At 48.8% G+C, this 22,441-nt stretch overlaps 14 protein-coding genes across 14 annotated transcripts; 9 read left to right on the forward strand and 5 right to left on the reverse strand.

The window, feature by feature from the left end:
* The first annotated feature begins 252 nt into the window (after positions 1-252).
* Positions 253-1,338, forward strand: N7471_012373 (uncharacterized protein). Its single transcript, XM_057285092.1, has 3 exons — positions 253-285; positions 473-661; positions 829-1,338. Exons 2-3 carry the CDS (start codon positions 524-526, stop codon positions 1,141-1,143), a joined length of 453 nt encoding a protein of 150 aa, XP_057131358.1. The 5' UTR covers positions 253-285; positions 473-523; the 3' UTR covers positions 1,144-1,338.
* Positions 1,339-1,487: 149 nt separating this feature from the next.
* Positions 1,488-3,770, reverse strand: N7471_012374 (Zn(II)2Cys6 transcription factor; the record flags this gene model as incomplete). The annotated part of the gene is made up of 2 exons (XM_057285093.1): positions 1,488-3,662; positions 3,717-3,770. 2 exons carry the CDS (start codon positions 3,768-3,770, stop codon positions 1,488-1,490), a joined length of 2,229 nt encoding a protein of 742 aa, XP_057131359.1.
* Positions 3,771-4,158: 388 nt separating this feature from the next.
* N7471_012375 (DUF924 family protein) lies at positions 4,159-5,267 on the forward strand (the record flags this gene model as incomplete). The annotated part of the gene is made up of 3 exons (XM_057285094.1): positions 4,159-4,219; positions 4,269-4,606; positions 4,667-5,267. The coding sequence occupies exons 1-3, from the start codon at positions 4,169-4,171 to the stop codon at positions 5,265-5,267; spliced, it is 990 nt and encodes a 329-aa protein (XP_057131360.1). The 5' UTR covers positions 4,159-4,168.
* Positions 5,268-5,821: 554 nt separating this feature from the next.
* On the forward strand, positions 5,822-8,581 carry N7471_012376 (uncharacterized protein; the record flags this gene model as incomplete). The annotated part of the gene is made up of 4 exons (XM_057285095.1): positions 5,822-6,066; positions 6,134-7,576; positions 7,652-7,948; positions 8,014-8,581. 4 exons carry the CDS (start codon positions 5,822-5,824, stop codon positions 8,579-8,581), a joined length of 2,553 nt encoding a protein of 850 aa, XP_057131361.1.
* A 378-nt stretch (positions 8,582-8,959) lies between these two features.
* On the forward strand, positions 8,960-10,129 carry ramB (bifunctional protein farnesyltransferase/protein geranylgeranyltransferase; the record flags this gene model as incomplete). Its single annotated transcript, XM_057285096.1, has 3 exons — positions 8,960-9,189; positions 9,252-9,356; positions 9,457-10,129. The coding sequence occupies 3 exons, from the start codon at positions 8,960-8,962 to the stop codon at positions 10,127-10,129; spliced, it is 1,008 nt and encodes a 335-aa protein (XP_057131362.1).
* A 311-nt stretch (positions 10,130-10,440) lies between these two features.
* On the reverse strand, positions 10,441-11,760 carry N7471_012378 (putative L-serine dehydratase; the record flags this gene model as incomplete). Its single annotated transcript, XM_057285097.1, has 1 exon — positions 10,441-11,760. One exon carries the CDS (start codon positions 11,758-11,760, stop codon positions 10,441-10,443), a length of 1,320 nt encoding a protein of 439 aa, XP_057131363.1.
* Positions 11,761-12,366: 606 nt separating this feature from the next.
* On the reverse strand, positions 12,367-14,506 carry N7471_012379 (methionine--tRNA ligase MSM1; the record flags this gene model as incomplete). The annotated part of the gene is made up of 9 exons (XM_057285098.1): positions 12,367-12,636; positions 12,691-12,786; positions 12,873-13,167; positions 13,221-13,588; positions 13,638-13,769; positions 13,819-13,905; positions 13,962-14,033; positions 14,089-14,207; positions 14,269-14,506. The coding sequence occupies 9 exons, from the start codon at positions 14,504-14,506 to the stop codon at positions 12,367-12,369; spliced, it is 1,677 nt and encodes a 558-aa protein (XP_057131364.1).
* A 202-nt stretch (positions 14,507-14,708) lies between these two features.
* Positions 14,709-15,269, forward strand: N7471_012380 (putative nuclear transport factor 2 domain protein; the record flags this gene model as incomplete). The annotated part of the gene is made up of 2 exons (XM_057285099.1): positions 14,709-14,754; positions 14,830-15,269. The coding sequence occupies 2 exons, from the start codon at positions 14,709-14,711 to the stop codon at positions 15,267-15,269; spliced, it is 486 nt and encodes a 161-aa protein (XP_057131365.1).
* Positions 15,270-15,498: 229 nt separating this feature from the next.
* N7471_012381 (Ish1 domain-containing protein) lies at positions 15,499-16,029 on the reverse strand (the record flags this gene model as incomplete). Its single annotated transcript, XM_057285100.1, has 5 exons — positions 15,499-15,597; positions 15,684-15,730; positions 15,779-15,862; positions 15,922-15,934; positions 15,994-16,029. 5 exons carry the CDS (start codon positions 16,027-16,029, stop codon positions 15,499-15,501), a joined length of 279 nt encoding a protein of 92 aa, XP_057131366.1.
* Positions 16,030-16,478: 449 nt separating this feature from the next.
* N7471_012382 (uncharacterized protein) lies at positions 16,479-16,956 on the forward strand (the record flags this gene model as incomplete). The annotated part of the gene is made up of 2 exons (XM_057285101.1): positions 16,479-16,546; positions 16,671-16,956. 2 exons carry the CDS (start codon positions 16,479-16,481, stop codon positions 16,954-16,956), a joined length of 354 nt encoding a protein of 117 aa, XP_057131367.1.
* A 169-nt stretch (positions 16,957-17,125) lies between these two features.
* Positions 17,126-17,559, forward strand: N7471_012383 (60S ribosomal protein eL38; the record flags this gene model as incomplete). The annotated part of the gene is made up of 3 exons (XM_057285102.1): positions 17,126-17,189; positions 17,267-17,395; positions 17,513-17,559. The coding sequence occupies 3 exons, from the start codon at positions 17,126-17,128 to the stop codon at positions 17,557-17,559; spliced, it is 240 nt and encodes a 79-aa protein (XP_057131368.1).
* A 1,032-nt stretch (positions 17,560-18,591) lies between these two features.
* On the forward strand, positions 18,592-19,386 carry N7471_012384 (uncharacterized protein; the record flags this gene model as incomplete). Its single annotated transcript, XM_057285103.1, has 1 exon — positions 18,592-19,386. The coding sequence occupies one exon, from the start codon at positions 18,592-18,594 to the stop codon at positions 19,384-19,386; it is 795 nt and encodes a 264-aa protein (XP_057131369.1).
* A 1,028-nt stretch (positions 19,387-20,414) lies between these two features.
* N7471_012385 (AA9 family lytic polysaccharide monooxygenase) lies at positions 20,415-21,206 on the forward strand (the record flags this gene model as incomplete). Its single annotated transcript, XM_057285104.1, has 2 exons — positions 20,415-20,506; positions 20,561-21,206. The coding sequence occupies 2 exons, from the start codon at positions 20,415-20,417 to the stop codon at positions 21,204-21,206; spliced, it is 738 nt and encodes a 245-aa protein (XP_057131370.1).
* Positions 21,207-21,377: 171 nt separating this feature from the next.
* On the reverse strand, positions 21,378-22,319 carry N7471_012386 (uncharacterized protein; the record flags this gene model as incomplete). The annotated part of the gene is made up of 3 exons (XM_057285105.1): positions 21,378-22,049; positions 22,112-22,191; positions 22,298-22,319. 3 exons carry the CDS (start codon positions 22,317-22,319, stop codon positions 21,378-21,380), a joined length of 774 nt encoding a protein of 257 aa, XP_057131371.1.
* Between the last annotated feature and the right edge of the window lie 122 nt (positions 22,320-22,441).

Here is a 22,441-nt window from a genome sequence, read left to right on the forward strand (position 1 = left end):
CTGGGGTACATCATAGTACATAGTAGCATATAGTAGTATCTAGTCATAGTCCATGTGCTGGTCAAAAAAATAAGTACATTGTAGTACTTTAGACAGTCTTGACTTCGCTAGTAAAGGTACTAGACCCTTCCAGATTCCCACAGGAGACGGTGATTGACCACGGCGTTGGAACCTGGTAACCAATCTACACATGCACTTATAAGGAGGGCATCTTCCCCTCTTTGCCTTTTGGTTCTCTTTATTATTCATATCCATTAGTCCAAGCTGATCTTGGAGAATATTGAGGTAAGTTTCATTTCATTTCTCAATTATTCTATTTATGTATATCCATCCCATCGATCCCCAAGAGGCAACCCGAACAATAATGACGTCGTCGACTCCCAACCCTTAAATAGATATCTAATTATTACATCTCCTCGACTTCTTTACAATTCCATACTTCATCTCACATTTACTAAATCCCCGTGAAAAGAACCAGAACACATCCATCACGGATTACTCCACGTGCCTAGACATATCCAATATGTCTGACGATAATACCCGCCGCCACTGGCACGGAAGCCCCGGCGACCGTTACGAGCACCTGAATGTCTGGATGAACGGCGGTGCCAAGAGCCCCAGTGGTCGCGCTGCCTGGGCGATGCCTGTGGATACTAGAAGGGTAGGTCATTTGCCTCTTTGGATTTCTGTTTCCTATATATCAATCCCATCATCATCCTCTTGGAACTATATCACCACCTCACTACCATCTATCCATACATCCATCTATACCGCATCATCCATCCATCTATATTATCTCCAAAAACAAACCTAACACCCAAAATGAAGGACTCCACCACCTCCACCTCCTCAGATGGAAACAAACAAACCGAACCCACCTCGCCTAACCTCCCAAGCCTAGGTGAGCGTCGTCGCAGCTCTGCCGGCGCCCACAACGGCCTATTCTCGAACTTGCGTACGCAGAAGCGTGAATCTACTGATGCGGATATGGCTACCCGCCGCGCGAGCTGGAATGACCAGATGGCTAAGGGGGGTATGTTCTCGAAGTGGTGGGAGGGATACACTCGGGGTAGTGGAAGCGGAGGCAGTGGAAGCGGAAGCAGTGGAAGTAGTGGAAGCAGTGGAAGCAGTGGAAGCAAGTAGTTGGTTCTGCTTTTGGTATTTTGTGTGCTTGGAGAATTGTGTATGTACTCGATATGCTCGATGTTGGGGGTTGATTCTGAAGAGTGAAATTGGGAAACTTGAAAAAAAAAAAAAAAACAGAAGGGACATTGGGGTTTGGGGTGTTTTCCAAGTTTTATTCGATGAATCTTATGATCACTTTACTTTTTCGATAAATTTACAAGTCTAACAAAACACATCACTCAGCAAAGTCTGGCAGCGTCCCCATAACTGGAACCAACAACTACTCTGATCGTAAATGCGAAAAAAATAATACCATGGTATTAAACTGGGAGCCCTAAAGCCCAAGGCAACTTGGCACTATCTCACCCCATAGTTGTCTCCCAACCTTTCTCAATCATAACGTCAACCCAATAAGCATCATCATCCCCAGCATCCAATCTCCTCCAGACCTCATTAACCAATTTCAAGCATACATGAATCGGCTTTGGCGGCAGAACATGCAAAAAGGACGTTAGACGGCCGAGGATGAACTTGCGCGTGCGCGAGACTTCAATCGCCTCCATTGAGATGGTAGGTGTTTGGTTTGGGTTGTTACTATCGTTAACACCGCCTTCTAAATACTCTTCGCCATTTCGGGTTTGAGTGCCTGTCTCTGTGGTCAGACGCGGGAGACGGAGTTCTGAGCAGGATGCTACCAGGAGGAATGGCTGAAGACAGCGGGTGCGGGATTCCAGGGGTATGGTTTTTAGTCGGGAGAGGGTTGTCACGGCGAACTCGGTGAGCCAGTTGCTGTATAGGGCTTCTGGGGTGGGGGGTTGTTGGGGTTGGGTGTCTGGTGATGGCGGGGATGGTAGATGGTGAGGGGAATCGCGGTAGAGATTGTGAGGGGAAGATCTTGTAGATGGCGAAGGGGCGTTACGTCGAGAATTGGTATTTTGTCCTGTTGCTGGACTGGGGTCGCCGAATCCAGCTGACAGATTCATGCTGTCAAGGTCGATTGGGAAGAATGGGTCGCGGGATGCTGGATCGGCGTTGCCGGGGTATTGGGATGTTGTGGATGTTGGAGCGGGCAGGCGGTTGTGCAGTAGGTCTGGGAAGACGCGGTATAGCTGCATGAGGCCGACGCATCGATACGCTTCGGCCATTGTGAGGAGGTGCCATACTGGGGTATCGTCGTCACCAGGACTGACGATCTCGGCCTCGGAGGGATGGGCGAGACCCAAGAGGCGTTCTTCTAATTCGCGGGCTTTCTCGATTGCTAACTGTGCACGAGTGATATCATCTTGGGAGGTGAACCGCCTTGAGTGTATGCGTTTTCGCTCACGGCGGATGAGCTGCCCGACCTCGTGCAATGTGAACTGGGTATCGCGCGCGATGCCGGTCCACGGGTGTGGGACTCGTTGTAGAACGAAGGACTCGCCCATAGATGAAGAGGTTCGGGAATTGTCAGATAGGACCATGGTGTCATTATCTGCGACGAAGGAAAGCAGCATCTCCCAGTAGATGAGAGCTTCTTCGAAGAACCGGTAGTTATTGCTGTCGTTCTTAGGGAAGCTGAAGCCAGAGCTGTGCGACGATGAAGTGATAGTATTCAGCTGCTTGCGGAGCAGGTTGAAAAATGATATACCCAAGTCACTTGGGTCATGCCAGCTAGCCGTTTGTCCGAGCATTAGCAGCGCCAGCAAAGACTTGTCGTCTATTACTGCTTCGCGAGTGATTATATCAACAGCTTCATCACGCATCCTTCGGCCCATGGGACCGAACTGGGGAAATTCGGTGACCAGCGTTGCAGCAGCCATGCTTTGCATTGTTCGACACATCGCCAGTGAAGATCCCCAAAGACGGGATACCGTGGTTCGGAATGGGTTCATCTGGCTGTCGTAGCTAGAGAACAGTGCTGCCACTTCCTTGAAATAGTACTCGATCAAAGTCCATGATGGATTATTCAGTTGACGAGACATTGATATGAAGTTATGTGGTGCAGGGCGATTCGATGCAGGAGGATAACTGCGCACAATGGCCGAAGGTGAGAAGTCTCGGTAAACATTGTCAATCTGTTCCTCACTTGGTGTTGATCCGATAAGTGACAGAAAGTGTGACAGATCCACACCGACATCTTCTGGCTGTTCAAAGTCATGGAAAATATCTCTTTGGTTTGTGAAAGACGACGATGCCGCCGCCATAGGGGACGGTGAGCATAGATCCGCCAGTTCGGGTAAAGACCCATGGCCCGGATGCTCCCATAGATTGTCACATAGAGCAGTTCGTCCATCTAAGACAAAATTTGAAGGAACTGGTTCATGTGTCTGCTCCAAAGTTGAATCATCCGGCAAACCATTGTCGATTTGGTTTGCCGGCTGGCTAGGAGCAGTCGAGGCAGCGGGACTCGGGGTTCTCACCTCCGAGATCGATGCCGTTACGGCGGGACTAGACTGCTCATACTTGGTAACCCAGCGCAGGGATTGTGCATAGCCAGGGCACCGGACGCCTAAGCGGGTACAGCGACTGCAGTGAGGTTTCTCTTCGCCGCATTTGACCTTTGCATGTCAGTGATATCCGATTTTCCGAGGCGGGAAACGGGAAACACAAACCCGTTTACTCTTGCATCTTGCACAGCCATTTCTAGACTTCTTAACGCGGCGCATTATAAAGCATAGAGAATATGAACCTGAGAAGATCCGACAACGTTCAAGATGCGGAGTATAGGCTGAGGGGAAAACCATGCGGGGAGTGAAAATGGGCCTTATCGAGATAAACGGGATTCTTTTGCCTCTTTGGGTGAAATGGGAGATATGACGATGTCTGGTTTGATGACTATATAATATATGCTACCTAGGTACATGGAGGACTATATCAAGTATCTAGAGAGTATAGATGTTACAAAAAAATAAAATAAACCCAGAACCTCTACTCTGCTTCGACCTTCCAAGGTGGGAAAATATTGATGACTCAGCTACGGCCTCGGGGTTGGGAAGGGGCCGTGGGCTTTGTGCTTGGTAATTGCAGTACTACTTAACTATATCCCGAAGACAATTCTGATTTGATGTCTACACCAGGGCAACGCTCGATCATGACATTTCTAGTGCGCAGCAAGGTAAATAAATGTCCAAATGAGCATTTCCATAAGTCTAACATTAAGATAGGCAATTTCAAAGGGACTTTTTCAGAGACTGCCGACTTTCAAGCCTGTGGTGATCCTGGCTAACGCCCTGATATTAATCCCTCTCCGTACAAATCCCATTGGAAGGCCTCAATTGCAGAAGAACTTTGGCAGAAGTGCCTTTGCTCGCGAGTTTCACTCAACTCCTATCCCAATGGCAAGCTCCTCCGAACTCAAGCAGACTTTAACACCAACTCTCCTTGATGACGTGCACAAGTTGTGGTTCGATCATCTGAGCTGCGAAGAGGCACTGATTCTACCCGGATGGAGCGAGATGGGAAAGTGGTTCTCTCGTGACGAGGCTTTTGACCAGATCTGCATGTAAGTGACCATTTGTCTCCTTATTTCGACGCCAGAATAGAACCTAACGAGCTCAAACAGCACCCAATTCCGCCCTGTTCTAGAAACAATCCTTCGCTCTGGAGCATCAGCTTCGGACATTCTATCTGCAGTTAACCCGTCCTCGCCGTTGGATTGGCTCAGCATCATCATTCTACTTGACCAGATTCCCCGCAATTGCTACCGGGGAGCCGAGTCAAAGCTAGTGTTTGGACGCTTTGACCCATTGGCCGAGGAGATTGCCCTTCGCGCAATTAAAGAAGATATACCGACCCAGTCGCCGTATTTCATGTATCGCATGGCTTATCGTACTTGGTTCCATATGCCCCTTATGCATTCGGAAAACTTGGCTGTGCATGAGAAAGCCATCAAGGTGCACGAGGATACAGCCAGAGATCTGAATGAGCTTATAGCTAGGGATGCATCGACGCTTACGGAAGAGGAAAGAAAATGCTATGGCGTTCTATCCGAGAAGGGGGAGGCACTTCAGGCATTCTTGAGCAATACTTTTGACTTTGAGAAGAGGCATAAAGTGATTATTGAGCAATTTGGACGATACCCGCATCGTAACCAGGCACTGGGGAGAGTATCTACCCCGGAGGAGATTGAATACATGAACAATGGCGGGGAGACATTTGGGTGAAGTCAAACCGAGCTTGTGAATACATATATACACATAACACGGTGTACAATATTAATCTATGGGAAGAGTCAGTCTTAGCAGATAAAAGCGTGAAATTATTAGTTGGTAATAGAAACTGGCGACCCTACATTCCAATGAACGGTTTGGAATTCCATCCCAAAGAAGTAGGTGAGCACATGCCCCTTCACCCCTTAATAGCTAGCTCGCCTGACTCCTTTCCTATTTAGACAGAGACCACATACCTTGATCGATCCACCCAGGGGGTATTGAGGTGGACATAGACTAGAAACCAAGCTTCAAGCCGGTTTCGGATGTGAAACAATATAACGCCGCATCTGTGTTTTGCTATGTACAATTCGATTGTTATGATGGGTTACCTTTCCCCATCTTCTTGATCAATAACAGGCCTCCCTAAACAAAGACGCACAATTCAAATCACATTTGGACTCTCGTTACCATAACTTCTGTCTGCTGGAAGAAAGCACTTGGATTCGAGAGGGTGAATTGGAGGCAACAATGTGAATTTTGGTCTTGCCAGCTCTCTTTCATTCATTATGATCATCCAACGCCAATCCTTTATCCGACCCTTCATTGTCTCGCTACTGGTTGTGTCACTGACATCGTCCAAAGTGCTTCATCTCCTCCAACATGCCTCTTCTCTCCCCAGCGGCCAATTTGCGCTCTACTTTCCGACATTCTTCATCATTGAGACTCTTCTCTGCGTAACCGCGTGGGGGTTGCTATTCAAATTTACGGGCGTAAAGTCCCTTTTCGGCACTGCAGTGACACTGGTCATAACGTAAGTGCTTCAATCTGTTTCTACTAAGTGAAGTCAATGAGCCAGACCAATATTTTAACTGTTACAGATCTCTGAGCTTCATCTTGTCCTCATCTCAAATTGGTTTCTATTTTGTGACTGGCAGTGAGATCCGCTGGGATGCAGCCACAGCCGTGGGAAATGACCCGGAAGGTAGAAAGCTGATGCTCAGCGGGCTGAGGTCATTTTTGGGAGCTGCGGGCGCCCTTCTTGTGATATCATGGCTACTCAAATATTGGACGTACGTTCTTATAGGCCATTGGATGTCTGCGCTATTTGGCGCACAAACCGAAAAGGCGGACGAAGAAGGCATCATGATCAGCCCTCAAAGAAAGTCGCGCGCAGCACGACTTACTCAATTCTGGACAGTATGCGCCGCGGTAGTCATTGGAGTCTTGCGCTTGACTCGGCCTCAGGTGCCTTATAACCATATGTCCGAGACCGTCCCATTTAGCTTTTTCCGGGCATTGGGTTCGAGACCTGCTGAGATGCATCGGAATGGAGATCAAGCATTTCCACTCGCTGACTTGATTGATGAGCCATATTGGGAAGGCCCACACGATCACTTCAAGGGCTGGGCCCCGGGAGGGCTAGAATCAAACGCCAAAAAGAACCAACCCGTATGGGCGTCTGGGAATTTACCACCAGGGTTCGGGCGGTGGAGCGACGGAGAGTCCGGCAGAGATGAAGGAGAGAGCGTTACTCTGGATGGGAACGGGACTTCTCGGAATAACATTTATAGCCCTACGGACGACCCTCTTCGAATCACCAATCTCGACCGTGAAATGCTTGAGCCCGTAGCTCGGGCTCTCAAGAACCATAAAGTTCCCATTACACATGTCGTGCTTGTGTTGATGGAAAGTGCTCGGAAGGATATATTCCCCTTCAAGGCAGGCTCACATTTGCACGAGGAGGTTCTATCGTCCTACAATATCAAAGACCCCGAAGTCCTCCAAAAGGTCAATGCCAAATTATCACATTTGACACCGAACGCAGAGAAGTTGACCGGAGAGACGAGTGGACTTTCGACAAACAACAGCATTTCCAGCCCCTCTAGTGGTGGGTGGAATGACACAACAGAGCCAGGAATGGGCGGTATCAACGTCAATGGTATCCTCACTGGTAGCAGTCTATCGTTCAAGAGCGCAGTCATGAACTACTGCGGTGCGGGCCCTCTGCCGGTGAACTTCATGGATGAGGTCAACTCTCAGAATTATCAGCCGTGTATCATGCAGATCTTTGAATTATTCAACCAACTCAAGGAGAACTCGACAAAGAAGAGTACAGTGAATCATAAGCCCGGGACTGGGCTTGAGCACATTCATGACCGAAACTGGAGCTCCGTGTTCTTGCAGTCCATCACAGGACAATACGACGAGCAAGATAAGCTCAACATGCAGATGGGATTTCAAAAATCAATCTATCGCGAAGACATTGAGCAGCATAGTGCCAAATATTATCACGAGAACATGGAGGAGATCAATTACTTTGGGTAGGTATATCATACTCCCACCGACTGAGGACTATCCCAGACCATCCGCACTCACGTTGCTAATACGTTATCTAGGTACCCGGAGTACGAGATATACCCATATCTGCGAGATGTGGTGAACAATACAATTGAGAACAACGAGCGACTTTTCCTGTCACATTTCACGAGCACAACCCATCACCCATGGGGCACGCCCGCGGCATACCACGAAGAGCAATACTTTGCCGGAGATGGTATCATGGCGAAGCACGAGGATATCAACCAATATCTAAACGCAGTCCGATACGTGGACACATGGCTTGGCGAGATGATGAAGGTCCTCGATGAAGCCGGGATTGCAAACGAGACATTAGTCGTATTCGTGGGAGATCAGTATGTTGCACCAGCTTCAGCAACTCTGCACAACAATCAAATAACCATATACTAATCCCAAACAGTGGCCAGGCGTTTTCCGAAGACGCGCCAGTCTCCGGCACCTATGAGAACGGACATATCAGCAATTTCCGCATTCCCCTTGTTTTCCGACACCCGCTATTGCCCGCACTGCAAATCACAGCAAATGCAACCTCGATGTCTGTCGTCCCGACTATTCTCGATCTACTCGTGAACTCGGGCTCGTTGAACGAGATGGACTCCAGTGCGGCTCTAGACTTGATGAATGAATACGAAGGACAGTCACTGGTGCGTCCGTACCAAGCTACCCACAATGGCCGACAGGCCTGGAACTTCGGCATTATCAACCCCGGGGGTACAATGCTCAGCGTTGGGTCTGCGGCAGTCCCGTACCGACTCATATTACCGCTCGCTGAGGACTTTGAGTATGTTTTCTCTAACCTAGACACCGACCCGGACGAGTTGAGTCCATTGCGTGGGTGGTCCCTCGAGGAGTTGATCGGCCGTGTACAAAGGAAACATGGAGACAAAGCCGGGAAGTGGCTGGTAGACGCGGAGAAAGTGGGAAAGTGGTGGATCGAGGAGCAGAAAAGACTATGGAATTACCAATAATAATGCAAATATATCCCCTTTTCAAATTATCAACTGCATCAAAAAAAAAAAGAAGAATAGGAAGAGAAGCGGGTTGCCTTGATATTGTTCGGTTTCTTTGTTTGCGCCTGAGGCAGAAACACCCGCCCCACCTCCACTTCATGTTTTATATTCGTCGCATTTCGCGTTCGGTCTTTTATTTGGACAATTCTCTTTTCAACAGGAGTTTGATTGATCGAGATTGCACACTCTGATCTCGACAGCGCAGAGCATTAGTCGTGAGAACCCAACCCGGACTCCTCCTGTGCATCCGACCCCTGTTACCCCCACCATTTCATTGCATCCCGGCAATTATTCTTCCACTCTTAAGCTTCTCACTGCAATCTGCACCGACGTATCATGGAGGGAACATATTCCACCGATCCCGAATGGGCATCCGTCACCCCAATTGACTTGGACGATGGCTCGAGCTCGGGCGCCATGCCACTGGCGACTATCGCCTACCCAGCCGAGTACCTCGAGGCGACCTCGTATTTGCGTGCCGTGATGGCCGCGAACGAGATGTCTGAGCGGGCATTGAATTTGACTAAAGATGTGATCTCGATGAATCCAGCGCATTACACTGTATGGTAAGTTGGCTAGTAATAGCGTCTTCGTGACATGCCATATTGATATCTGACATTTTATACAGGATCTACCGAGCAAAGATTCTATTTGCATTGGAGAAAGACCTGAATGAAGAATTGAGCTGGCTGAACGATGTTTCGTTGAAGTATCTCAAAAACTATCAAATTTGGTATGTCGACTATCACCCGGCAACCACCAACGCCAGAAAGCCATGCAAGAAAAAGACGAGAAATTAGAAAGACTAGAAATAAAACTAACAACTCAAACAGGCACCACCGCCAAGTCCTGCTATCATCAAAAGCGCACTTCCCAACCTTCCCACCCAAAGAAGCAGACTTCCTAATGGAGATGTTCGCCCAAGACTCCAAAAACTACCACGTATGGACCTACCGCCACTGGCTCGTGCGGCACTTCAAACTATGGGACCAACCACGCGAACTCGAAGACGTGGAATTCCTCCTGAAAGCCGACGTGCGCAACAACTCCGCCTGGAACCACCGGTACATGCTCCGTTTCGGACCGCGAGACACATCGGTTCCAGACGCGGGGATGGTGAACGCGGGTGATCTTTCGACCGCGCCGGCTGAGAAGGGCAGGCTGTCTGTTGTCGATGAGGACATGATTGATGGTGAGCTGAAATTTGCGCAGGAGGCTATCCTGCGCGCGCCCGAGAACCGGAGTCCCTGGTGGTATGCGCGCGGTGTGCTGAGGGCTGCTGGACGTGGGTTGGGGGAGTGGGAGGGCTTTGTTGGTGGGTTTGTTTCCGAGGGGGCTGTTAAGAGTTCGCATGCTGTTGAGTGGTTGGCGGATGTTTTTGCTGAGGGGACTGGGAGGGAGGGGGAGGCTGTGAGGATGTTGACGATGCTTAAGGAGGAGTTTGATCCTATTCGGAAGAATTATTGGGATTATCGTATTCGGAAGCTGGATCAGGCTGTGGCTTGATTTGGGGAGGGCATTGCGGATGTCGCCGCCGTATGGAGGGTGGAAAATGTTTCGTGCTGAACAACTGCTATCGAAATAAGTTTTAAAGTCTTGGATGTTTCATTGAAAAGTATTGCGTCCAAATGAGATTCTTTTTTTGAAGTAAAAGACCGCTGTATACATTGTATGATTGTATGGACGATGCGAAAGTCAAAGCCTCTATCTAGACGATAGTAATTAAAAAGTCCAACAAGTGTAGGGCCGCAAATCAAACGCCAAAAGACAAGTCAAAAAAAGGTATAAAAAAACAAAAATATATCTATCATCAATGATCATGCCCATCCCTCATCCAACATCTTACGCCATTCACAAGCCATATCAATAGTGACATAGCTGCCACCGCAGACAATGATAACAACTCTGCTCTCCGAGTTGAGATTAGGAACAAGCTGCTTAAGCTTTGAGTTGAGCTTCTCGCCGACCTCCGGCTCAGGCTCCTGGTCGGTCTCATTATCCGTCGAGGTCGACCGGTCATCCCCGTAGCCTTCATCGCGGTAAGTAACATCAGACTCAACCAAGCCCCTCTTACGCTTCTTAATGCCCTGGGCACCTGCGCCGGCAGGCACCGACACTGGAACAGCAGTAGCAGCATCGCCGATGGCCGCCTCGATGCAGACACCACACGCAAGCTCGACGAGGAGTCGTTCGTCGTTGGCGAGGCGGAGCACACCGCGGGCGGCGTCTGCATCTGAGAGGACAGTGCTGTGCACCTTGATGCCTGGGGGCGGGGACACAGCGTACTGGAAGGTTGTTTCCGAGACGCGGACAGCGCCGAGAGAAGTGGCCTGGGATGTGATCTTTGGGAGGGAGATGAGAGATTTATGGGCGATGGCTGCTGCCAGGGAATCGGTACCAGCCGTTTCAATGGCGAGGAGGTGAATGGGGTTTGGTGTGGAGAAGGAAGAGGAGGTAATTTGTTTCTTCTGTCGTCGCTTTTCGATGCCCATGACGAGGCCGTTGAGGAGGCCGCCACCGCCGACGCTGCAAAGGATGGCGTCTAGGGGAAGGGCTCGGTCATTGTAGGCTTTTTTGTCTTCGGGGCTGGTGGCGGGAGGAAGCTGGGTCTCGAGCTCGTCGATGATGGTGCCGTTTCCTTCCCAGATAGGCTGGTTGTCGAACGGGTGGAGGGCAATCTTGATCACATCCTGGTCATCCTCGTTGGTTGTCTTCATGATAGTTTCCCGCATGTATTCTCCTGCTTCGGAGAATGTCTCGCCGTGACGGATGACGTCTTCCGCGCCTGCTGCCCGGATCTTGTCAAGCATCAAGGGCTTCGTGCTCATGGGCACCACGACAGTGCATGGGTAGCCCAGGCTCCGGGCAGCACAGACGGCTGCCAGTCCGGCGTTTCCTCCGGACGAGGCGTAGAAGTGGACTCTGCGGCCCACGTTTGCTGGGTTGCGAAGGTGAGAGAGGATTTGGTTGCCCATAGCACGGGACTTGAAGGAACCGCTGGGCTGCACGTTCTCCAACTTTAGGAAGATTCTACATCCAGCTGCCCGAGAAAGGCACGCAGACTCGACCAGTGGTGTCTCGATCCATGGTGTTTTGAACTGCAGTTGATCGCAGGCGGAAATGTCGATGCTCCCCATTTTGATGTGTTGAACAAATGGAAGAGAAAAAAACGTTTCTGTTGGTCACCGGAGGAGTTCCAAGATCAGAAGTATAGAAATGATGTTCCCAAAATAGTAAATTGTTGAGTCGAGTTGTTACACGACAGAAGGGTGTGAATTCACCAAAATAAAGAGATAGGGATATATCGGGAAGAAAAATAAAATAAATACTGAAACATCCAAACTCCATGCAGATATTAAGACATGTTTTGATATACAAAGTGAGCCTCGAGGGCTAGGGCAAAAGCTTCCCGACGGGAAACTGGAGTTTCCCGCCTGATAGGATTGATCACAGTATCCACGGTTCTGGCCCAGTCTTTCCCGTCGATAACCTTGAGGGAAACCCCAATCACAGTGGGTCGGCCATGACGGCTATGACATACCGTTTGTATTAGAGTGGCCGGGCGTGGGAAACCTGGCGTCTCAGCTTGCGAGCTGTGGAGGACCCGGGGAAAAAAACCTCAACTCGTCTGGCGCATCCGGGCGGAGAAGATGCACATCTTTATTCAGACGGGCCTCTCCGTCGCCCATGATTGGCCGCCGGTCGATTCCTGTTATCAAATCGAAAGCTCAAAAACAGGCGCATTACTCCTCAGTGAGCAAAGGAGGGAAAAGAACACCTTTCTTAACGCCCTCACCGTAATCTGGATCCGAACCGTACGCCGTGGCCGCGAATGCCCGCTTGGAGGGGTCCGAGGTATTTACACGGAGCAATTCTAGAAGATCATGAGACTTGCCGGGCATGAACGGCTGCAATAAAATGCCAGCGATCCGCAGTGATTCCGCCACGTTGTAAATGACTCGTTGAGAATTGGGAGTTTTCCACGGCTCCGCCGCATGGAAGTACTTGTTAGTCTAAAAAAATAGGTCAATACTCGCCGAAGCCGTGCGGGGATGATCACCTCTTACCTTCTCGATAATGCTCATAGTTTCTTGCAGCGCGGCACGCGGGTTCAGTTTCTCCATAAGCTCGGCAACCTGGGCAGGCGTCTGCTCCAACATTTGCTGATGTTCCAAGTCCTCAGGGGTAGCAGCTGGAAGTTTATCCGATCGGGCATCGATAATGTACGAGCGCAAATTGCCACGCGCACATCCAATTGTACGCAGAGCAAGGTTTCCGAGCCCCCCTGAAGCAATTTCTTGTAATCTCGGATGATAAAGGAATTGTCAAAGTCCGCATCATCGGAAAGGCCACCCCGGTACGCTAGGAAAAATCGCATGCCATCGACTCCGAACCGCTCAATGGCGAAAAACGGGTTCACAACATTGCCTGTGGACTTGGACATTTTTTCACGATTCATCGTCCAGTGTCCGTGCACCAGGACATTCCGAGGCAGGGGAAGATCAAGTGCCATGAGGAAAGCAGGCCAATAAACACAATGGAATCTGTCAAACGATTAATTTTGCACGTGGTCCTTCGGAATAACTCGTGAACTCACCGAACAATATCTTTGCCAACTACGTGCAAGTCTGCAGGCCATATAGACGTGTTTTCTTGTCCAGGCGGGAAAGGATATCCAGCTTTGGTCAAGTAGTTGACCAGGGCATCTAGCCACACGTAGATTGTCTGCGTATCATCGCCGGGAACAGGGATACCCCAAGTCAGACGTTCCACGGGCCGAGAAATTGAGAGATCCTGCAGTCCCGACTCAACTCCGTTGATCACAGCAGCTGTGTAGGAGGTAGGGGTAATAAACGGATCTTCTCTTTTGTACAAGTCAAGTAGACGATCCTTGAAGGCTGAGAGACGGAAGTGGTAGTTGGTTTCTGAGGACCACTCTACCTCTTTACCCGTTTCTATTGAGACCTGTGTGTGGTTAGTATTCGTACTCGTTGGGATCTGATAGCTTACGTACCATGCGTTTCCTCCCTGTTGACGGATCTAGGGAGTTCTGCACTTGCGTCTGTGGATAGAATGTCTCATCGCTGACTGAGTACCAACCTTCATGCTTCGAGGTATAGATATAGCCCCGGTGTTGCAACATTTCCTACTCATGATCAGCCATGCCCTACTATGAACGGAACATAGTCGCCTACCCAGAAATATTGGACGGCATCTCGATGCGCCGGGTCAGTGGTCCTGATGAAATGATCGTTGTCGAGGTTTGCAGCCTTCGCTAGGGCCTATATCAAAGAAATGAGTTAGATATGCCCTTGAGTATGGTGAAGGGGACGCGCACCTCAAAGGTTCGGCAGTTCATATCGCAAAATGCCTGGGTATCCATGCCCGCTTGAATGGCAGCTTGTTGAATCTGTGATTGATGTCAACGCCCATTCTCGACCTGCAATCCCATCGATATGTGGTACCTTCATTCCATGCTCATCGGTTCCGGTCAGTAGTTGAGCATCCGTGTTCCCGAGCAAGACCTGCCACCGTTTTATGATATCGGCAATCACCATTGTGTATAAATGGCCGACGTGAGGGGCTAGAAGTCAGGTATATTGTTAGCAAATCGGTTTGCACATGGTCTTCACTATAATTCTTACCGGCATTAACGTAGAATATTGGCGTTGTCACATAGTAAGGCTTGTTGGGCCTTTGCGGCGTAGTTGCAACTCCGCGCCGTGAAGTTGTTGCCCATCCATGCTTGCGAGATGTACAGTTCCACGGATGCCTCAATCTCAAAAACTGAGACGCTCTGAATAACGAGCGAAGTGGCGTCCTTGCTGTAGCCATTGGGATAGTGATGACGGTAAGAAGAGCGTTGCATGTTATTCCGCACATCTCGGGTGGTCCAAGCTTCTCCGCAACTCTCGGCCATTTTTTTGCGCTTACATCGTCGCGCTTACATCGTCATCGAGAATACCCACGACCTTGTCGTCAATAACTATATATTTTTTCTCTCATTTGAAACATATTTCTACATCTTCCAATATCACACACAACTATTCCCCGGTTTTTTTGTCAACTTGAAATACCGATCGCGATGGCTACAGCAAGCGAGGATGCACTTACCAAAGTGTCGACCGAGGGTAAGTCTCAAACTATGAGCTTGTTTTCATCTCTTATTGGAAGACAACTGACCTTTTGTTTGCTTCCATGCTCAGCTGCGACCGAGTTCGTTAAGACCTTCTATCCGGCTTTGGGATTGAACCGCGAATCTCTCAGCTCCTACTACTCCCTTGAGCCCACCACCATCCTGTTCAATGGAAATCGTGTCGCAGACGGCGCCGCTGTGCAAGAAATCTTTACCAACCAAATGTCACCAACACACTACGAAGTCCAATCATACGACTGTCAGATTATCAACAAAGCATACCCTACCATTTTGCCGGGTGGCGGACTGAAGCCACAGTCAGAGATGGGAGTCAAAGACATGTCATTTCTCATTGTAGTCAGTGGATTTGTGCGCTATGGTGAGGGTCGCGATCAGCCGCAACGCGGGTTCAGTGAGACATTCGTGCTGGTCCCCAATCCATCCGCAGAGAGGGCGAGGGGCCGCAAAGATTGGCTTATCGAAAGCCAGAACTTCCGCCTTGTCGTTTGAGCAACCACACAATATTTGATCCAACGAATTATGAATCAGTCACAAGTCAACAAGCTATGCCATGTGACACGGAAGTGAAAGACAACTGAGCCATGCCCACCCACCGAGGATGAATTGCTGGGAGATACGATGCAAACAATGGTCCACTGCTTGAAATTGCTTCAAAACTAGAGCGCCAGACGCCAGGGAAGGAAGGAAAATTATGATGTTTCCCCCATTATTATGGGGATTATGGCCCAGCCGATGTCTTGCGCGGTATGCGGAGGTTTGCTTTGACTCTTTCAAGCAGCTCCTCACGTGTCGCAGCCTCACTCGGTAAAAGCCCTCTCTGAGATGTTTGGTCAGTGTACCATTCTCAAGAAAATGTATGATTATCTGGACTCAGTCATGTCTGAATAAATCGCTCAAACATACCGCTCGAAGCCATCTTTTCATCTCATCCATTGTCCAGTTTTCAGGGTCTAGCTTCCATTAGCCTGTGTTTGAGATCTAGTAATATCTACTCTCACCGCCAGTGGGATCTGCTTGCGCGGGGAGAACATCGCTGCCCATGATGGTATAGGCTGCCACCGCAGTGACCATTCCTGCAAATCCTATATAGGAAGATTGTGGTCAGAAATGTTGGCAAATGCCTTTACTTGGGATCATCTACCAAGGAATAGATTCTATTGAGTCCAATATTAGATATCTTTCATAAAGTAATAGACTGACATGTTGGTAGTACCTTGGAATTCAATGCTCGGTCTAAAGGGGTCGGCATTTTGAAAATGATTTGGTTTCTTAGGTCGATGCAGAACTCTTGTTCCTGAAAAGTTAAAAGAATAAGTAGAAGAAAGAAAAGTCTCACAGGACACGTGCAAAAGACAAGTATTCAAGACGAATAGATGTGAACAGTTCGTCAGACGCGGGTTGCACCGCCACACCACGCCACCCATCACTGCTGCCTCCTAACTATACAGTTTGCACCTACTTCAACTACATACTTCAACAACTTCCGAGGTCAGTTCATGGCACTTTCCTTCGAGTAATTATGGACGCAAGCATCGTGTCATAGCTATTACCTAGGTGTAGAAAATGTAAAAGCCAACTTTGCAACTCTTGCTCTCACTACTCTAGCCGCCATTGCATCGCATATCTATATCCACCAGTCTATCATTAAAGCCCTCATTCATTTCAAATCACTTTGAACAGCCTGTCTCAATAGACGATATGGAAGCAGTCATCTTCCTGTCTTCGGTTACGTTCGTTATTGCGGTGGGAGCTGCCATCATAAAAGGGTATGGTTCATCATCATTGCAGTATCAACCTTAGCCAGACGTTGACCTTGTTTACAGCATAGGCTTTTGGAGACGATACCGAGTCCGCCTGCATGTCACATCAAAAAGCATGAGTTCTTCACAGAGTCTGGACCCGGAAAGATACGATCATGAAGGAAGCACACCCCTTCAGCCGCCGCCGAAACTGTATCACCATTCACGGTTGGGGAGCAGAAATTCGAGGTGGCCAGGATATACTGAGCGACGGGATCAACCATCGCGAACAATGGTGGAGCATTTCGCGTCATATCGCATCCCTGAGGAAGCAGATACAGGGACCATCCATCATTACCCGCATTCGCATTCGCTGCCCCCACATCTCCCAGCCACATTTATTGCCCCAGCTGCACTGGCCACAACACCCCCACTAGCCACTGCAGTTAATCCGCCTGAGGCACCAACTGCAAACCGTGTGTGACTAAGCAAGGGCTTTTGCAGCTTCAAGCCCTAACGTGATCCGCACACATTCACCTTAGAGGCCAGTGTCGACAGTGAGCTTTCTCTTTTGCACCTTGCTTCAAAACACCCGCAACCGTCATTATGCCTGCCGAAGTCTCCGATATCAAGCAGTTCATTGAGATCTGCCGCCGGAAGGATGCCTCCTGTACGTTACGCTGCACTGATGTACTTCCGATATTAGACCTGGAGATGATCATCGATGCTGACTGTTTACGCCTTTAGCCGCCCGCATCAAGAAGAACGGCAAGAACCAGCAGACCAAGTTCAAGGTCCGCTGCCACCGCAACCTGTACACCCTTGTCCTGAAGGACTCCGAGAAGGCCGACAAGCTCAAGCAGAGCCTGCCCCCTGGTACGTTTCGATCGCATTGTTCCGTCGTCTTGAGTTGTTAGGAAGATCGGAATACAACTTCGGAGATGGATTTTGAATGTCGCTCTGAACCCATGCTGACAATTCCTTCCTGAACAGCCCTCAAGGTCGTCGATGTCTCCAAGGGCACCAAGAAGACCAACTAAATTCGGTAACAATGGAATGAACGGAGAATCGGAGTGCGGCGTGATTGGTTGTTGATGCATGCAAGACCAACTGTTGGGGGGATACATGACACGGGCTTGGTCCCTCTGCGAGCCGACACGGGGAAAACTCCGTGGCGTGGAACATGAATTTTACGTCGGGGGAGTTTCTTTGCGCCTTTGAAACCGGCTGCTGTTATTCACCGGCCAGGCGACTCGCATTTTCTGGACGCACTCGAGGAACACTTTTGTCGGAGGTTCCAGTCCCTACAACCCAATGAAAAAAACAGTTGAAATATCATTACTACATAGGTTTCTCGTCCTCAGTCGAGATTTCCTAATCCATTTCCTTATCATGGATGTTCTCCCGACTTTGATCTTGTCTCCCCATGCAACAGGTAGACCGGATAAATACTGGCTGTGTAGATCAACGGTCCTTGAATTGTCCAGTTAGCAGGCATTACAAGGGCCTCCGGCCTTTTTTCTTGACTCCACTTCAATTGATACAGAACCGTGTCGTGTTCTCCCATAATCTCAGACTAACATTGTGACTACAGTTCTTTCTTTCCTTTGATGGCTCGCCTGAAAGCAATGACAATGCCTATTTTTACCTGGCGTTCGGTTCTTTGATATCGGGGGTTAGGACTGCCTCGCCTCTCCGAGTCCTTGTTCGATTCTTTGTTCGAGTCTACTTCATACTTTTGGTTGCACAATACCATTGTTGGGAATGGTTATCTCCAAGAACAGGTATTTAAAAAGGTCTTTATGGTTCTTTTCTTTTCGTAAATGTCAAAGCAAGGATGTCCATGGCATGTTTCCTTGAACTTATCTATATAAATCAACTCGGGGCTCATCAAAACTGAAGCCATCAACAACATTGACAACGTTAGCATCGCATTGTTCCTACTCATCTGGGGCAACAAAATTATATTGTCCTGTCCAGAATCTCATTCGGTTTTTAACACGGCACCATTCAGACAACCCAACAAAAGTAGAATCGGAGATATGTGCCACCAAAAACCATTGGTCCCTGCTATGGGCAACCTTAGCATGTTTCCACCAGAGATTATCTTCAATATCCTAGACGAACTTCTGGGGAGCTCTCCTAGGTTGACACATGGGAGCTTTCATGCCATTAACCAGCTGATGAAAACTAACAAGATACTAGAACAATACATCAAACTCGGATGGATGGGTAGTAATGCGTCGAACAGTTTCAAGCAGCGCGTCAATGCCGTCCAGTGGTACCCTAACATCGATAGTGCGAATGCAGCTCTGGCCCTTCGGGGCGCAGACGGCAATGGCATCATGCCCATCGAAGGTCCCCGCGACCTAGGCCCCGATCTCATCACCGGTATCATTTTCGACGACTGCACCGATTGCTTTGAGTGGTTCTCCGAGGTGCTGCCTCCTATTCATATGAGCTGTTGCAACGAGGGCGGTTGGTCATTCCTTTCTTTGGCACTATACGCTAAAGCTGAGAACTTACTTGATCGTTTCTTCCTCTCAGGCTTCCCTTACGAGTCTAAGGATTTTATCACTGGCAGTGCTAATGCTATGGGGACAGGACCGTCAATCCTTGGGATTTCTGCCTCATCTAGGGATCATCAGTCTTTTGCCAAGCTCTTCAAGAAACTGAAGGAAGTCTTGAATGGGCACGGCTTCCAGAGGACTCTTAGAGATAAACTTACGGGTAAGGAGCGAGCGGCTATCCGAAGTGTTGCTCCTCAGTATCTCCAGAAGATGTTGTATGAAGCTGGTCTAGTTTCTATGCATCCGGCTCTTCGTTATAGCCCATACTACTCTGGTAGGCGCACCGAGATGTACTAGTCTTCTCGATCCATGGGGTTGTATTTCTATGCTTACGCTTAGGACAACATTACCGACAATCGCAGAATACTTCTCTATCTGTTGCTCAGTGGCTATCTGATCTTGTTGTCTTTTGCTAAGTCAGCCACTCTCTTGGTATTATACCACTTTATTTTTGCATTTTCAGGTGTTAGTATCCAGCGTTTTATAATCAATCAAAAGTTAAAGCTTTCCCACTTCGAGTATAGTAGTTGTATATTACCAGATGTGTTGACTAAGTAGACTTTCATCCTTTTGACTCAACATCTAGGCCCGGGGTATTTACGTAGATCATTACTCTTCAGGCCACGGCACTTAGTTCCTATACATATTACTCTCCCCATTGCTTGGCACGTCGCAGATTCTCTTGGTATCAATCAGCTCATACGGTACGGAGTAGATTGAGGGCCTTACAGGGATATATACGTACTCCGTGGCAGATTCTATATTCCCATCGGCCCGCACCCCGGATCACTACCATTCATTGCCGTTCTTGGCTGCAGAAATTAGCCATGGGGGCTGGCACTTGTACCCCTGGCTTCTGTACTCCAAATATATACATGTGGATTCTATTTTCCAAGACTTTGGCTTGAGTAGTTCTCTTTACTGGGATATAATGGCTGACCCCATGACTCTTGGTAATATATCTCTTTGGTGGCTCAAACGCCGAGGCTTTTCTATTCAGACCAATAACATGATAAAAAGGCTGAGCTCCGGCTTCGATCTATGATTTTCCACCAACAAGTTCCTACAACAAGCCTTACAGTTCACACTAGATGTCACGTTCATCTGCTCAACTCATCCCAATTGACGTAATTGCGTTTGGCACTATTCCAGGATCAGAACGGACTTCCTTCAGGAGCATAATGCCCGGCTAAATGAAATAGTCACACCAGACTAAGACGAGCTCTGGGAGGGCTGTGTATATAAACTGTAGGCGTCAATGTCGAAGATATGTCTTGCACAGACAGAAACATCCACTCAATGATTTACCAGAAAGTCGGAGCAAAATGACACTTTCAAAGCTTTCTACGCTCCTAGCCTCCGCCACTCTCGTTGCAGGCCATGGCTACGTCTCCAGCATCGTAGCTGATGGCAAAAAGTAAGTCAATCCAAGACAAAAAGTCTCCATACCAATAACTAATCACATCATCAGCTACACTGGCTACATAGTTGACAAATACGCCTACATGGCAGAACCCCCGGACAGCGTCGGTTGGGCAACAACGGCAACCGACCTCGGTTTCGAAGACGGCACCGAATACCAAGATCCGAACATAATCTGCCACCGAGACGGAGTCAACGCAGCCTTGAGTGCCACTGTCACCGCTGGCTCCAGCATTGACATCCAATGGACGACCTGGCCAGACTCGCACCATGGTCCTCTGGTCACATACCTCGCCTGGTGTAACGGTGACTGCAGCACAGTCGACAAGACCACGCTGGAATTCTTCAAGATTGAAGAAGACGGTCTTATCGATGGCACAACTCCTCCAGGCACATGGGCTACTGATGATCTTATTGCTGCTGGGGGCCAGTGGACTGTGAAGATTCCCTCTACTATTGCTCCGGGTAACTATGTCATGCGCCATGAGATCATCGCTCTGCACTCTGCTGGCCAGTCAAATGGCGCTCAAAACTATCCCCAGTGCTTCAATTTGGAGGTTACTGGTGGCGGAAGTGATGTGCCTGATGGCACGCTTGGTGAGGAGCTGTATACTAATACTGATCCCGGGATCTTGTTCGATATTTATTCTACGCTGACTTCGTATCCTATCCCGGGACCGGCTTTGTATGTCTGATCGAGGGTTATAAGGAGATATCAGTTAGAGGGTGTTTTGGAGGGATGTCACTTTGGATACTTTTTTCTAGTGTTATTCGAGTATGATGGAATGAATGCTATGTATGTTGTTCATTTGATCACTACGACTCTAAATAACCAGAAACCATCATAAACCATTGAGAAATCAACTCTATTCTGTTCTCACATAAGGCAAAGCAATAAAACCTAGCACCTTCGCCCCCTCAAGTGCTGCATCAACACCACCTAGACTCAAATCCGTCTTGCGCAACTCAAACTCCCCAAAGAAATTTGGCTCAGCAGAAACCCTCTCAAACCCAAGCCCCTCAAACAAAGCCAAACTCCTCAAATTCGCCTGTCCAATCTTAACACTGAGACACTCAAATGTCAACCCCTCTGATGACCCCGCCGTCTCAACACCAGTCCGCAACTTCCGCACAGTCTCAACATCAACATCACCACCACTAACAAACTCCTCTAGAATAGCCCCCTGATTCTGAACAATATACCGCATAAACATGAGTATCGCAGCACGCCCAAACCCGCGTCGCTGGTTGATTTTCTCAGCGATCATAAGCTCCACCTCGCCGACTATCTGTGGCGGGCTGTCGCCTTCCTCGCCGTCGTCGATGCGCAGAAAAAGGTTGATGTCGCCGACCATAGTAGCCGGTGAGTCACTTTCTGTTTGCAGCTCTGTCTGGGTAGGGAAGCCGTCTTCGGTGCCTGTCGTCATTGCCCGGCAGACGATGAAGGTTAATTTGTCGGCGTCTTGGCGCCAGCTGCGTTGCATCGAGTATTCTTCTTCTAGAGTTAGGGGTTCTGAGGCTGTTGCTTCTTGGATTTCCTTAGGATCTGTGAGAAAAGCGGTCGGTTATAACTAGGATCTTATTGGTCTTCTTTGCTTACCGGATCTTTCATCCATTCGTGGTATCGGGGTACGTGCCATGATGAGTACGGGACTAAAAGGGCCTTTGAGGAGCAGAGGGCTATTCCTCAGAAGTGGAAATCAGGTTCTTCTGTTTTATTATAGTCTCGATCTGCGAGATTTCTGGGGGAAAGTATATATGTGGGTATGGGCATAGAACAGCGTACCGATGTTGGCATTGAGTAGCATTGTGGGTGGATGATCAGAAAATGATCCTTTTGAGTGTGGATGATTCAGAATTGTTCAATTGGTATGCACTCTTGCGGAGAAAGGCTCACTCGATCTCTATCAGGGTCTTGATTGATATAAAG

Source organism: Penicillium samsonianum, assembly GCF_028829775.1.
Source record: "Penicillium samsonianum strain IBT 33392 chromosome Unknown utg000007l_segment0_segment0, whole genome shotgun sequence".
In the NCBI taxonomy this organism is placed as follows: Eukaryota; Fungi; Ascomycota; class Eurotiomycetes; order Eurotiales; family Aspergillaceae; genus Penicillium; species Penicillium samsonianum.